Below are 17,190 nucleotides of genomic sequence, written 5' to 3' on the forward strand. Positions count from 1 at the left end.
TCTGAAGTTCTGACAGTATGCTCACAAATAAAACAAAAACTTCCCATTATCTGAATCACCAGTTATTCCAAATCTACTTATTATCTCAGTATTATTGATTACAATGTGAACTTTTAGCATTTATTCATTGAAGGGTATTTGCGGTCTGACACAATAAGGATGAGGTCCAATAGAAATATCACCAACAAAACCAAAAGTAAAAAACAAAATACTTAAGTGATCCTTGGCCTGTTTATTTCAGATTTGAAAATAAGCAGAAAAGATAAATATAAACATATTTTTAAAACCAATATTTCAATGCTTACTTTCAGTAGATCCTTGGAGAAATCACCACCCTCATTTACCCCTTGGAGGTTTGCAATGAACTCTTGGCAGGTCATCTTCTTTCCAATATTCTGGAATAGAGGCAAATAATACATCATAATGACATACATGGAATTCTTAAAACTGTGATTAAGCAAAGCAAGACTGATTTGGCTTTTCAAAATATGAATACATATGCCCCTATATGTGCATATATCTACACACACATATGATACAAACTTATATGCATGAGAAACAGATGGCTTATTATGCTTTCAAAACAGTCGTTAAATATAAATAGCAAAATTATGCCAAATCTTTATTTTAACCTAAGAAAACATCTGAGATATCTATGCTACATTTATATACATAAAAGGTAGTTTTTAATGAAAAACATGGATAAGATGACATTTCTGAGCTGAACTCTGATAACTATTTATTTGCTTGTTTATTTTTATTTCCTACATATTGTCAAGAACTGTGACGGAGCTGAGATTTTAGCCCACTTTCAAACTAACAAACTAGTCTACCACAATCTCACATGTTGGCAGATGAAGCAAGATTCCTGAGTCGGAGGCACAGGAATTTTTTTTTTACAACAATAGGAGTAGCCAAAATATCAGCATTTTCTTGCTCCAGTTTCCTGAGTCCCAATTCTCACAGAACCTGAACAGGGCCAGCTGACATGCACACGCAGTGGGTTGTGATACAGGAAAGGAGCCCCGAGATTTGGAAATCTGAATATTTGTAATGGACAGTAAGCATGCCTATTGCTTTTGCTCTAAAGGAAGAAACCAGCTCTTCTCATCCAAGGCTATATATAAGCAAGCATACCTATCCATTGCTCTGAAGTCACTATATTTTCCAAAGCTGCTCACTATAGAAACGATTTTGAAAAAATACACCAGAACAAAGACAACCAAAGCTTCTGTTCACAAAATGTACAGAAATGCAAGAGACCCATGGAAAATTGTCTCCAAACACACTTCCAAGCTGATTTAAGAGTAAGTTTAACCAAAAAAAAATCACAATAAACAAAATGAAAAAGGTAGAAAATCTAAACTAACAAAAAAAAGAGAAGATACAAATAAGTTAGACTGAGAAAACTAATAAAGCTCCTATGCCAGCTTCAGTCAACTAGTAAGAGCTGCCAGTCGTGAAGGATTCAGAGGCTCAATCTGAACACAAACAGCAATCTGTCACGAGTGCAGGAGAGGGATGCGGAACACACACGCACCAGCATGGGATCTCTGGCAAAATGTGGTCCAAGGGAACATGGTGTGTACCAACATATTAATATATACTTGTACCTATTATGCATACAAATAAAATGTATGTTCTGTGAGGCTATTTTTCAGAAGAGACTAAGAGTGGGATGGAACATTAGTCTTCAAGTTGAGGAAAAATTTTAAGACTTTAAAAGGGATGCAAAGCCATGGATAATTTTAGGAGAGTATGTATACAAAACCTTAACTTCGAAAACACAGATCTGCCTGGGAACATATACACCTATGTGTCTTAAAAGTAATCGCTTCCCACTCCCCCTCTCACAACCGTTCTTCTACTTTATAACATGAAACAAATCATCCAACCCATCCTATCTAATTAATTATAGTGCAAGTGCTAAATAGCTTTTGTTAAAAACCTCACCTCTTCCATCAGCAAAGACGGCATAGTCAGATTTTACATGAAAGCCTGGATGAATGTTATAAACAATGAGAACTGGCTTTGCCAATTACTTTAAGTAAGTTAAATCTGCAGCCCTAAGTTCTGACGAAAATTTATTTAAAGCACAGAAACTTTAATAAAAAATACTGTTTGACAACATTATATTGAACACCACAGTATCTCAGCCTTCCCAATCCTTATCAAGTGCACAGATCAAAAAAGGTACATGTACTATATGTTGGCTAACTGAACACAACAATAAAAAGAACAAAAGGTGCCTCAAGGTAAAAAGTAACAAGTATATTCAATAGTCATTTTGATAATGATTTGACAAGGTCTTTCTGGTTATGTTCTGAGGACCTGAGAAAATGAATGAATAATGATGACATAACAAATTCTTTTCCAAGTCAGGCAGTTTCCAATTCTCAAAATCAAAAGAGGACATGATTTAACCATCAGTCATAAACCAAAATTTCCTTTAAAATGTGATCTGGTAAATTCAAATATTTGTAACATTATCTTTTTAAAATCAATTTTGTATTGTTCATAACAAAAATTTCTTGAAGAATGATTTATATTTAAACATTTGTAGTATTATAGTCATGAGATATTTTGTTACAAATAAGTTTCAAATAATAATCAATAAAAGACTCCCAAGTATAAAAACATATTATATGAAAAAAAACTATGGAAAATTAAACAATTTTGACTATTTGGAGGAAAAAAAGTGAAATAAAAAGAGTCGAGTTTTTAATATGATGGAGTGTCCACTCACTCTAACTTTTTACAAATACCAGGTTTATTGAAATGGTTCTTTCTGATGCAGCAACATGGACGGGACTGGAGGAGATAATGCTAAGTGAAATAAGTCAAGCAGAGAAAGACAATTATCATATGGTTTCACTCATTTATGGAACATAAGAAACAGGAAGATCTGTAGGAGAAGCAAGGGAAGAATGAAGGGGGGGTAACAGAAGGGGGAATGAACCATGAGAGACTGTGGACTCTGGGAAACAAACTGAGGGCTTCAGAGGGGAGGGGGGTGGGGGGCTGGGATAGGCCGGTGATGGGTAGTAAGGAGGGCACGTATTGCATGGAGCACTGGGTGTTATACGCAAATAATGAATCATGGAACATTGCATCAATAACTGGGGATGTACTTTGTGGTGACTAATATAACAAAATAAAAATTATAAAAAAAATACCAGGTTTATTGAAATATAATCCACATAACATTCATCCTTTTGAATTACACAATTCAGTAATTCTGATTTGCTTATTTATGTATTTATTTACTTGAGAGACAGCAAGGGCGAGCAGGGGGAGAGACAAAGGGCAAAGGAGAGAGACAAGCAGACCCTGCGCTGAGTGCAGAACCCAACTGCGGGTTCGATCTCATGATCTTGAGATTATGATCTGAGCTGAAATCAAGGGCCCACCATTCAACCGAGTCACCCAGATGTCCCTATAATTCAACAATTCTTAATATATTGATAGAGTTCTGCAGCCATCACCACTATCTAAATTCAGAACATTTTCATCACCCCAAAAGATACCCCCATATCCATTAGCAGTCAGTTCCCATATCTCTCCTCCCATTCCCAATATCCATCTCCTGGCAACCACTAATCTCCTTTTTATCTGTATGGATTTGCCTGTGCAGGAACATTTCACATAAATGGAATCATATAAAATGTGGCCTTTTTTGACTGGCTTCTTTCATCTACCATATTCTTTTCAAGGTACCTCCATATTTTAGTATGTATCAGTATTTTATTGCAAAATAACATTTCATTGTATGAATATACCAAATTTTCCATTCAGAAGTTGATGGCTTCTTGGACTGTTCCCACATTTTGGTTATTATGAATAATGTTGCTATAAATATTTGTGTAAAGTTTTTGCGTAGACATATGTTTTCATTCCTACCATATATATAACTCAGGAGTGGGATTGCTAGGTCGTACGGTAACTCTATGTTTAATCATTTGAGGAACTGTCAGAATTTTTTCCAAACAGACCACACCAGTTTACATCCCCACTAAAAATGTGAGTTTTAATTTCTCCACATCCTTACCAACATTTATCTGTCTTTTTTATTTTAGCCATTTCTAGTAGATATGAATTGCCATCTTGCGGTTCTGATTTGCAATTCCCTAATGACTAATGATGTTCAGCATCCTTTCATGCAGATACTGGCCATTTGTATATATTCTTTGAAGAAATGCTTACTCAAACCGTTTGCCTTTTTCTTATTGAGTCATTTGTCTTTTATTGTTGAGTTGTAGGAGTTATTTATATATTCTGGATTCAAAACTCCTTATCAGATATATACTTTGAAAATGTTTTCTCCTCTTCTGTGGGTTATCTTTTCTTGATGGTGTTGTCTGAAGCACAGAAAGTTTTGATCTCGATGAAATCCAATTTATGTATTTTTTTTTCTTTTGCTGCTTGTGTTTTTATTGTCAAATTAACAAATTATTGCCTAATCCAAGGTCAGAAAGATTTATTCCTATGTTTTCTAAAAATGTTACGCTGTCAGCTCTTACATTCAGAGGTATTTGATCCATATTGCAATAATTTTTGTACAGGGTAGGTAAAACAAATCCAAGTTCGTTCTTTTCCATGTGACTTTCCCAGCACCATTAGTTGAAAAGGCTGTTCTTTCTCCCACTGAATAATCTTGGCATCCTTGTTGAAAATCAACTGACAATAAATATAACGGTTTACTTATAAATTCTCAATTCTATTGTACTGACCTAGACTTATGACTGGATGCCAGTATTACACTCTCTTGATTCTTGTAGCTTTGTAGTAAGTTGTTTTTGCTTTTATACTTTACTATGGCTAAAAAATACATAGCAAAAATTTACCATCTTAACTTATTTAAGTGTACAGTTCAGTAGTGTTAAGTATATTCACATGGTTATAAAACAGACTTTCAGAACTTTTGCATCTTGCAAATCTTAAACTCTATACCCATTAAAAAATGACTCCCCTTTACCCCTCCCCTGAGCCTCTGGTAACAATCATTTTACTTTCTTTCTATTTCTCTGAATTTTACTGCATTAGATATTTTACATAAGTGGAATCATAGAGTACTTTCTTGTATGTACATATATGTATGTACATATACGTATGTATAAATGTATGTATGTGTGTATATATACATATATATATGTTTCAAGTGCACAACTTTGTAACTTGTTACAAAGTTGTGCACTCATACAAAAATGTATGAGACATCTGCATACACTATCAAATGATCACCACCACAGGTCCAGTTACCACCCACCACCATACAGCTGACTTCCTTTACCCATTTCACCCACTCCCCAATCCCCTTACACTCTGGTAACCACTACTCTGTTTTCTGTATCTATGAGTTTCTTTTGTTTTGTTTGTTCATTCATTTTCTAACTTTCCATGTATGAGGGAAATAACACAGTATTTGTCTTTCTCCTTCTGACTTATTTTGCTTAGGATAATACATTCAAGGTCCATCCAAGTTGTCTCAAATGGCAAGATTTCATTATTTTTATGGCTAATATTCCATTGTACATACACACATACATACATATATACCACATCTTCTTTTTCCATTCGTCTATTGATGGAGATTTAGCCTGTTTCCATATCTGGGTTATGAACATAGGGATCCATGCATCTTTTTTAGTGTTTTTATATTCTTCAAAAAAAAAAAAAATACACAGAAGTATAATAGCTAAGTCATACGGTAGTTCTATTCCTAATTTCTTGAGGAACCTCCATAATGTTTTCCATAGCGGGTATGCCAATTTACAATCCCAACAGTGTGTGAGGGTTCCCTTTCTCCCACAACCTATCTGACACTTATTTCTTGTCTTTTTGATAATAGCCATTCTAACAGGTGTGAGGTGATATCTCACTGTGGTTTTGGTTTGCATTTCCCTAAAAATTAGTGATGCTGAGCATCTTCTCATGTGCCTTTTGGCCATCCATATGTCTTTTCTGGGAAAATGTCTATTCAGATCCTCTGTGCACTTTTTAATAAGGTTATTTGGGTTTTGTTGAGTTATAGGAGTTCCATATATATATGGAATATACATACATACATATATATAGAATATATACATACATACATATAGAATATATACATATATATGTATATATGTATATATAGGATATTAACCCCTTATCGGATATATGGTTTGCAAATATATTCTTGCATTCAGTAGGTTGCCTTTATGTTTTGATGGTGGTTTTCCTTTGCAGAAGCTTTTTAGTTTCACATAGTCCCATTTTTGTTTATTTTTGTTTTTGTTTCCCATCTTGGGAGTCAGGTCCCAAAAGACATCATGAGGACTAATGTCCAGGAGTTTCCTTGTCTATGTTTTCTTCTAGGAATTTCATGGTTTCAGGTCTTACATTCAAGTCTTTAATCCATTTTGAGTTAATTTTTGTGTATGGTATAAGATAGTGGGTATAGTTTCATTATCTTGCATGTGGCTGTCCGGTTTTCCCAGTACTCTTTATTGAAGAGACTATCTTTTCTCCATTGTATGTTTTTGGTTCCTTTTTTGTAGTTTAACTGTCCATATATATGTCAATTTATTTGAGGGCTCTCAATTTCATTCCACCGGTCTGTGTGTCTGTTTTTATACCAATAACATGTTTTGATTATTACAGCTTTGTATTACAGTTTGAAGTCAGGGAGCAAGATACCTCCAACTTTGTTCTTTCTCAGGATCACTTTGGCTCTTTGGAATCTTTTGCAGTTACATACAAATTTTACAATTACTTGTTCTAGTTCTGTGAGGTATGCCATCAGGATTTTGATTGGTATTGAATTGAATCTGTAGATTATTTGAGTAGTATGGACATTTTAACAATAGTAATTCTTTCAATTCCTGAACATGGTATATCTTTTCATTTATTTATATCATCTTCAATTTATTTTATCAGTGTCTTATAGTTTTCAGGGTACAGGTCTTTCACCTTTGTAGTTTAATTCATTTCTGGGTATATTACTCTTTGTAATGCTTGCAATTATAAATGGGATTGTTTTCTTTATCTTTCTGATGTTTTGTTATTAGCATATAGAAATGCCATGGATTTCTGTATATTGTATCCTGCAACTTTACTGAATTCATTTATCAGTTCCAACTGATCAGATTTTGGTGGATTCTTTACGGTTTTCTATATGTAGTAGCATGTCATCTGTGAAAATAGTTCTACTTCTGCCTTTCTGATTTGGATGTCTTTTACTTCTTTTTCTTGTCTAACTGCTGCACCTAGGACTTCTAATACTATGTTGAATTAAAGTGGTCAGTGTGGGCAACCGTGTTTTGTTCCTATTCTTAGAGGAAAAGCTTTCAGCTCCTTACTGTTGAGTATGATGCTAGCTCTGGGATTGTGATATATGACCCTTATTATTTTAGGTTATGTTCCATCCATACCCATTTTGTTAAGTTTTTCTCACATATGAATGCTGAATTTTATCAAATGCTTTTTTTGTGTCTGTTGAGATGTCACATGATTTTTACCATACATTTTGTTTACAGATCACATGGATTTGCAGATTTTTTTTTTTGAAGATTTTATTTATTTATTTGACAGAGAGAGACAGCCAGCGAGAGAGGGAACACAGGCAGGGGGAGTGGGAGAGGAAGAAGCAGGCTCCCAGCGGAGGAGCCCGATGTGGGGCTCGATCCCAGGACTCTGGGATCATACCCTGAGCCGAAGGCAGACGCTTAATGACTGAGTCACCCAGGCGCTCCAGATTTGCAGATGTTGAACCATCCTTGCATCCCTAAAATAAACACCACTTGATCATGGTGTATGATCTTTTTAACATATTACTGGATCAGTTTACTAATACCTTGTTGAGGATTTTTGCTTCTATGTTCATCAAGGATATTGGCCTACAATTTTCTCTTTTTTGTGGTGTCCCTTTCTGGGTTTGGTATCAGGATAATGCTGGCTTCATAAAATGTATTGGAAAAGGTTCCCTCCTCTCCAATTTTTTGGAAGAATTTGAGAAGAATATTAAATCTTCTTTGAATATTTGATAGAATTTGCCAATGAAGCCATCTGATCCTGAAATTTCATTTGTCGAGAGATTTCTGATTACTGTTTTAATCTCCTTACTGGTAAAATCGTAAAATTTATATTTCTTCATATTCAGTCTTGGAAGTTTGTATATTTTGAGGAATTTGTCAATTTGTCCACCTTGTTGGCATGTAATTGTTCATTATGGTCTCTTATGATCCTTTGTATTTCTGTAATATCAGTTGTAACTTCCCTTTCATTTCTTATTTTATTTGAGTCCTCTTTTTTTCTTGGTTAGTCAAGCTTGAGTTTATTGATTTTGTTTATATTTTCAAAGAACCAGTTCTGAATTTCACTGGATTCTTTTTGTATTGTCTTTTTAGTCTCTATTTCATTTATTTCCTCTCTGATCTTTAGTATTTTCTTCTTTCTACCAATGTTGGGCTTTGCTCTTCTTTCTCTAGTTCTCTTAGGTGTAAAGTTAGATTGTTTATTTGAGATTTTTCTTGTTTCTTGGGGTAGGTCTATATTGCTATGAACTTCCTTCTTAGAACCATTTTTATTATGTGTCATAGATTTGAGATTGCTGCATCCCATAAATTTGATATGTCATATTTCTGTTTATGTGTCTCTAGGTACTTTTTTCTCTTTTTGATTTATTTAATGACCCCTGGTTGTTCAGTACCTTACCGTTTAATCTCCAAGTTTTTGTGAGTTTTTTACTCATTTTCTTCTTGTAATTAATTTCTAGTTTCATATCATTATGATTGGAAAAAATGTTTGATATGATTTGTTTTCTTGAATTTACTGAGACTTGTTTTGTGATTCAACATATGATCTATCCTTGGAGAATGTTCCATGTGCACTTGAGATGTTTGTGTATGCTGCTGCTTTTGGATGGAATGTTCTGTGTATAGTTATTAAATCCATCTGGTCTAACGTGTCATTTAAGCCTGATGTTTCCATCTTGATCTTTTGCCTGAACGGTCTGTCCATTTATGAAACATTACTATTATTGCACTGTTTTCAGTTTCTCCCTCTAGGTCTGGTAATATTTGCTTTATAGATCTTGGTGCTCCTATGTTGAGGGCATATATAAGTGTTATATCTTCCTATTGTATTGACCCCCTTAAGACTGTGCAATGCCCTTCTCTGTTTATATTACAGTCTTTTAAAGTCTACTCTGTTTGACATAAGTATATGTCAATATACCTACTTATATTACTGTCTTTTAAAGTCTACTCTGTCTGATATGAATATACCTACTCCAGCTTTCATTTCATATCCATTTCCATAGAATATCTTTTTCCATCCCCTCGCTTTCTGTGTGTCCTTACTTCTGGAGTGAGTCTCCTATAGGCAACATCTAGATGACTCGTTTCCTTACTCATTCAGCCACTCCATGTCTTCTGACTGGTAAATTTAGTCCATTTACATTTAAAGTTACTATTGATAAGCATATACTTATTGCCATCTTGTTCATTGTTTTTTGGCTGTTTTGTAGTTCTTCTCTGTTCCTTTCTTCTCCTTCTCTCTTCCCTTGTGACTGGATGGCTTTCTTTCAAGTTTTGTTTAGATTCATTTCTCATTTTTGTCTATTTACCCTGTTTTTTTTTTTTCCTCGTGGTTACTGTGAGGTTCATGTAAGATAGCTTATGTAAACAGCAGCCTGTTTTAAGTTGATAGCAAATTTTATTTTTTTTAAATTTTTATTTAAAATCCAGCTAGTTAACATACAGTGTACTATTAGTTTCAGGTATACAATACAGTGATTCAACACTTCCATACAACAGCAAGTGTACTCCTTAATTCCCATCATCTATTTTACCCATGCTCCCCCTCCCCACTTTCCGTCTGGGAACCAACAGTTTGTTCTCTATAGTTAAGAGTCTGTTTCTTCGTTTGTCTCTCTCTTTTTTTTTCCTTTTGTTTTTTTTAATTATACATATGAGTGAAATCAAATGGTATTTGTCTTTCCTGACTTATTTTGCTTAGTGTAATAGTCTCTAGTTCTATCCGTTCCTATTGTAAATGGCAAGATTTCATTCTTTTTTATCAATTCATCAGCCAATGGATACTTGTGCTATCTCCTATAATTTGGCGAGTGTAGATAATGCTGTTATAGACTTAATTTTAAACACTTCCAAAGTTTAACCTTTTTACTTTCCTCATCCACACATTTCATATTTTTGATGACACATTTTACATCCTTTTATATTTCCATTAACTAATTGTCATTTTAGTTAATTTTACTACTTTTGTCTTTTAACCTTCATGCTTGATTTTTTATTATAGAGTTTTGGTATATACACAGGATATTAACTCCTCGCCATATATATAATTTGCAAATATTTTCTCCCATTCCATTGGCAGCCATTTAACTCCATTGTGTTCTTACATGCATAAAAGTTAAGTTTGATGTAACCCTGTTTGTCTATTTTTGCTTTTGTTGCCTGTGCGTGAGTATCATAGTCAAGAACTCATTGCTAGGTCCAAACTCATGTTTTCTTCTAGGAGTTTTATAGTTTTAGGTCTTATATTTAGATTGTTAATCCATTTTGAGTTAATTTTTTATATGGTATAAAGGCCCAATTCATTTTTCTGCCTTGGATATCCTTTATTCCCAACACCATTTGAAGAGACTGTCTGTCCTTTCCCATTGAGTGATCTTGGCATCCTTGTTGAAGATCATTAGACCAAATATGCAAGGGTCAATCTTTGCACTGTGTACTCCAATCATTGATCTATTTGCCTGTCTTTATGTCAGTACCACTCTTATGATTATTATAGCCTTACACTATATTGTGGAATCAGGAAGTGTGGGTCCTCCATTTTTTTCCAAAGTTGTTTGGGCTATCCACAGTACCTTGAGAATCCATATGAATTTTAGGATTTTTTTTTCTATTTCTGCAAAATATGCCATTGGGATTTTGATACAAACTGTATTGAATCTACAGATCACTTTGGGTGGTATGGACGTCTTAACAATATTGTCTTCCAATCCATGAACATGGGAAGTCTTCTCACTTATTTGTGTCTTCTTTAATTTCTTTTAGCAATGCTTTGTAGTAAGTTTTGCAATCAAAAAGTACAAGTCCTCCAAGTTATTTCTGTGCTCTAGATTTTTTTGGTATTTCTACATGAATTTCAAGATTGACCACCCCCCCACCCCCATCCCTGCTGAAAGGCAGACCAATTGGGATTTTGACATTGAGTGACTACTGACTCATTTTGGAGAGTATGCCACTTTAACGTTAAGTGTTCCAATCCCCATGGGATGACCATGGGATAACTTTCCAACTGATTTATTTGAAAAACGTTTTATAGTTTTCAACATCAATATAGTAATCTTACTTTAAGTTTATTCTTAAGTATCTTAGTATTTCTGCTGCTACTGTAAATGAAATGAATTTCATTTTCATATTATTCATTACTGATATATAGAAATATAATTGATCTTAGTACAGTCAACTTTTATTATGCAGCCTTGCTGAACTTTTTTTTTGAGATTTTTAAGGTTTTTTTTTTTTTTGGAGATTCCTTAAGATTTTTTATATACAAGATCAAGTCTTCTGCAGAGTTAATTTTACTTATTCCTTTCTAATCTTGATACTTTTTTCCCTTGCCTAATTACTCTAGTTAAAATCTTCAATAAGGTACACAGAAGTGACAAGAGGCACCAACTTACATTCCTACCAACAATGCAAAAGAGTTCCCTTTTCTACAAATCTTCACCAGCACTTGTTACCTCTTGTCTTTGTGATAATAGCCATTTTAACAGCTGTGAGGTAATATCTCTGTGGTTTTGATCTGCATTTCCTGATGGTAAGTGATGGCGAGCATCTTTTCATGTACCTATTGAACATTTGTACAGATCTTCCTTGGAAAATTTAAGTTCCTTTCCCAATTTTAATTTTTTTCTTGTTATTGTAGGAGTTCCTTATATTTTTTGGATATTACTCTCTTATCAGATATATGATATACAAATATTTCCTCTCATTTCATAGGCCATCTTTTCATTTTGTTGGTGGTTGCCTTTGCTGTGCAAACTTTTTAGTCTCATGTAGTCCCACTTACCTATTTTTGCTTCTGTTGCTTTTGCTTTGGTGTCAGATTAAAAAAATCATTTCCAAAATCAATGCCAAGGAGTTTTTTCCAATGTTTTCTTCCAGGATTTTATGGTTTTAGACCTTACATATAAGCCTTTAATCCACTCTGAGTTAATTTTGTGAATGGTGTAAGATAGGGGTCCAGTTTCATTCTTTGGCATATGGATAACTAGTTTTCCCAATACCATTTATTGCAGAGATAATCATTACCCCATAGAGTATTCTTGGCTCCCCTGTCAAATATTAGTTGATTGTGGGGCACCTGGGTGGCTCAGTAATTAAATGTCCAATTCTTGATTTCAGTTCGTCATGATCTCAGCTCAAGTCATGATCTCAGGGTTGCAAGACTGAACCCCATGCTCAGTGTAGAGTGTGTGTGTGTGTGTGTGTGTGTGTGTATCGATTGTATATATGTGAGTTCATTTCTGGGCTATCAATTCTGTTCCATTGGTTTATGTGTCTATTTTTATGCCAGTGCCATGCAGTTTTAATTACTATAACTTTGTGGTATAGTTTGAAATCCAGAAATGTGATATATCTGGCTTTGTTCTTCTTCCTCAAAATTGCTTTGGTTCCTTGGGGTTTTCTGTGGTTCCATACAGATTTTAGGGTTGTTTTTCCTTTTGTGTAAAAACTGCCATTGAAATTTGAATAGGGATTGCATTGGACCTATAGATGACTTTGGGTACTATGGACATATTAACAATATTAATTATTCCAGTCATGAATATGGGACATCTTTCCATGTCAATTTCCATTCATTTTCTTTCATCAATGTCTTCTAGTTTTCAGTGTACAGATCTTTCACCTCCTTTTATTCCTAAGTATTTCATTGTTTTTGATAACATTGTGACTGGGATTGTTTTATTTCTTTTTCAGATACTCTGTAATCAGTGTATACAAACCCAAATGATTTTTTGCATACTAACTTTTTATCTTCAATCTTTACTGAGTTCTTTTATTAGTTCTAAAATTTTTGTGTATTTTAAGAATGTCATTTGCAAACAGATGATTTTACTCCTTTCCCATTTGGATTCTTTTAATTTCTTTTCCTTGTTTGATTGCTATGGCTAGGATTTGCACTACTAAGTCGAATAGGCATAGGAAAATGGAAACACTTGCCTCATTCTTAAAGGAAAAATTTTCATCATTTCACCACGGAGTATGATGTTAGCAGTGGCATGGCCTTTGTTGAGGTATATATATTTCCATCCCATACATATTAAGTTTTTTTCATGAAAGGATATTAAGTTTTGTTAAATGCTTTTTCTGCATCTATTAAGATGATTATGTAATTTTTATCTTTCATTCTATGAATACAATGTATCACACTTATTGATCTGTGTATGATGAAACATCCTTGCCTCCTAGGAACAAATCCCACTTGGTCACAGTGTATGTTCCTTTTAATGTACTCTTAAATGTGATTTGCTAGTATTTCAAGAATGTTTGCATGTCTTCATCAGAGGCCTGTAATTTTCTTTTCTTATACTGACCTTATCTGGCTTTTTTATCGAGGTAATGCTGTTCTTGTAAATGAGCTTGGAAGTGTTCCCTCCTCCTATTGAATTTTTTGGAAGAGTCTGACAAGGACTGGCATTAATCCTTCTTTATATGTTTGTATTCACTAGTGAAACCATCTGGTGCTGGGCTTATCTTTGTTAGGAGGTTTTTGATACTGAATCAATCTCCGTACTCATTACTGGTCTGTTCAGGTTTTTTATTTCCTTGGAGGACTATATGTTTCTAGAAATTTATCCATTTATTCCAGGTTGTCCAATAAGTTGCAGTATAATTGTTAATAGTTTCTCATAATACTTTTTATTTCTGTGGTGTTCTGTAAGGTCTCCTCTTTCATTTATAATTTTATTTATTTAGGAGTCTTCTCTTTTACTCTTGGTTAGTCTACCTAAAAGTTTGTCAATGTCAGTATCGTTTCAAAGACCCAACTCAGTTTTGTTCATCTTTTCTACTGCTTTCCTATTTTCTATTCCATTTATTTCTGCTTTTATCTTTATTATTTCCTCTCTTTTGCAAACATTGGGCTTAGTTTCTTCTTCTTTTAGTTCCTTGAGGTATAAGGTTAGGTTGCTTGAGATTTTTTTTTCTTGACATATGTGCTTATAGCTATAGTTTCCTGTTAGAACTGTTTATGTTGCATCTCATAAGTTTTAGTATATTGTGTTTCCATTTTTAATTGTCTCAAGATACTTTTTCATTTCTTTTGATTTCTTCTTTGATCCACTGGTTGTTAATTTCTATATATTTGTGAATTTTCTACCTTCCCTCCTGTTATTGATTTCTATTTTTATTTTCTGACCTTTGTGGTCAGAAAAGGTACTTGATATAATTATCATCTTCTATTACTGAGACTTGTTTTGCAGCCTAACATGATTTATCCTAGATAATGCACCATGTGTGCTTTAAAATAATATGTATTCTACTGCTGTTGGATGGAATGTACGTCAGAATGTATATGTCTCCTAGGTCCATCAGGCCTATACTATTGTTCAAATCCACTGTTTCCTTATTGATTCTCTAAGTGATCTAACCATTGGTGATAGTGGGTATTAAAGGCCCCAATTATTACTGTACTGCTGTTTATTGCTCCTTTTAGTTCTGTATTTGCTTTACATATTTTTGTGCTCTGATTTTCAGTGTATTATCTACCTTCCACTTGTCAGTTGTTTATCCATTTATTACAGGGCTATATTATTATTATTATTAAAGATTTTATTTATTTGTCAGAGAGAGAGAGAGAGAGAGCGAGCACGAGCAGGGGGAGCAGCAGGCAGAGGGAGAAGCAGACTCCCCACTGAGCAGGGAGCCCACTGCAGGTCTCAATCCCAGAACCCTGGGATCATGACCTGAGCCAGAGGCAGAAGCTTAATTGAGTGAGCCACCCAGGTGCCCCTACAGGGCTATATTATTAAGTTCCTACACTTAGAATTGTTGTATCCTCTTGGTGCATTGATCCTTTCATCATTTTAAAATGTCTTTGTCTCTAGTAATTCTGGTCTTAAAGTATATTTTGTTGATATTAACATAGAAATTTCAGTTCTCTTTCAATTCCTGTTTACATGGTACTACTTTTTTTCATTCTTAACTTTCAACATATTTGTCTCTGAAACAAAAATGTGCCTCTTCTAGACAGCACATAGTTGAATATTTTTAATCCATTTTTCTAATATTTTAAGTCCAATGTCTGGCTTTCCTTGAGGACAGTTTCTATCAACTGCTTTCTTTTACTGTGTATGACCTATACTTTCCTATTTCTTTGCAAGTCTCATAATTATTTGTTGAAAACTAAAGATTTTAAATAATGTGGCAAATCTGTAAATCAGATCCCTTCCCTTCCCCACCTGTTTGTTGTTACTGTATTGTTTGTTTAGTGGCTTTTCTGAACTAATTCTTTGTTGAATATGACCCCTGAAGTCTCAGTTAGCTCGGTAGCCAGCTTATTACTGGATAGAGATTTCCTTAAATGCCTTGAATGAGTAAGTATCCCAGCCTTTGTCATCGGGTTCTGCGTGCATGTCAAAAAATACCTTCAATGTTCCAGGAGACGGTTTTTAAGACTGTCATAGTCTTCACTTTCTGTTTACGCAGAATCTCAAGGGTTGTCAGAGGTAAGAGCTTAGAACCTTCTCAGGTTTTTCCTAGGCAGGTGGACATAGATTCCCAAGAATATGTCTGAGTTCACCAGTATGCCGTATTTCCCAGCTTTTCCTTTTAAGTTTTTTGGTTTGCCCAACTGCTATTAGCACCAGATGCAGCAGTAATATTGAAAAACTGTCAAATGCTCTGGGGAAAAGACTGTTTTTACGAATGAGCACAGAGTCAGATCAAAGAAAAACAAGCTCTGCAAGCGAGGATTTTCCAGGGGGCTGCCAGACAAGTCAAATAATGACAGTTCCCTGGGAATGGGGCTTTTGAGGGAGCTCCTAACTGCCCATTCCAGTGAATGCTAAGCTTCTGGTTTGCACAGCTACTATGACTGTGAGAGACTATTGGTTTTCAAGATTACTGTGGAGCTGAGGAGAGGGGAATGATAACAGAGCAAATGAAAAAGCCACAAAACCTTATTGTTCTTATGAATATTCAGCTGTTTTTTTTCTTCAATAAACACTCTTCAGACTCTTCAGATTGTTGCAAGCCTTTTGTTAATCTCCAGAGTTCTGAAAACATTGATTTTGATCATTTTTTGCAAGTGTTCTCATTGTTCTTTGGAGGAACAGATTTTCAGAAGTACTAACTCCCCCTTGGAAGTACTACTCCCTCAGTATAACTTTTAGACTCTAACGAAAGAGTATTTTTAATGTCAATAATGTCCACGTCAAAAATTAAGTTTTAATTACTTAAACTTTTAATGAAAAAATTTAGAGGACACCTTTAAACTGGAAGAAGGATACTATTTTTTGTTCAAAATTCTTTTGAAAGATTCATGAGCAATATGTTTGAAGTTCACTAAGTCAAAACTTATTGAGGACACCATGAATTCCTATTGTATGGTATAAATAAAACTTTCATCATTTAAATTAACAATTGTTATTTTTTTTTTTTTTAAAGATTTTATTTATTTATTTGACAGAGACAGCCAGCGAGAGAGGGAACACAAGCAGGGTGAGTGGGAGAGGAAGAAGCAGGCTCCTAGCAAAGGAGCCTGATGTGGGGCTCAATCCCAGAATGCCGGGGTCACGCCCTGAGCTGAAAGCAGATGCTTAATGACTGCGCCACCCAGGCGCCCCGAACAATTGTTATGTTTTATAACATTTAAAAACAATGGTAAAGTCCCTGGCATTATTTTGGTTTATAAAATCACACTTCATTTTAAATTCAGACTTATTTTATTTATTTGCTTATTTAGCATTGCTTTTTGTATATTTTCACAGCCTACATTAGTATAAAGATACCATTTTGACTCATACGGATTTTGAAATAAAAATTAGGAAAATAGCAATCAGGGAGAAAATGGATATGTAAATTTGAACCAACAAAAACAATTCATACACTCTGGGTCCTCCACAGTAAGGAAGAATTAGTACAATGACCCAATACCTGGTGTCTCAATTTGTCTGAC

The 17,190-nt window shown here is 34.4% G+C and overlaps 1 protein-coding gene across 9 annotated transcripts in view; it reads right to left on the reverse strand.

Annotated features, from left to right (window-relative positions):
• PSD3 (pleckstrin and Sec7 domain containing 3) overlaps window positions 1-17,190 on the reverse strand; it is a 702,408-nt gene that overhangs the window by 316,578 nt on the left and 368,640 nt on the right. For all 9 annotated transcript variants that reach the window (XM_044379268.3, XM_048226255.2, XM_044379274.3 and 6 more), the window contains one exon: window positions 306-395. In XM_044379268.3, coding sequence (XP_044235203.2) covers window positions 306-395 — 90 coding nt within the window. The remainder of the gene's footprint in view (window positions 1-305; window positions 396-17,190) is intronic.

This window comes from Ursus arctos, unplaced genomic scaffold (assembly GCF_023065955.2).
Source record: "Ursus arctos isolate Adak ecotype North America unplaced genomic scaffold, UrsArc2.0 scaffold_27, whole genome shotgun sequence".
NCBI lineage: Eukaryota > Metazoa > Chordata > Mammalia > Carnivora > Ursidae > Ursus > Ursus arctos.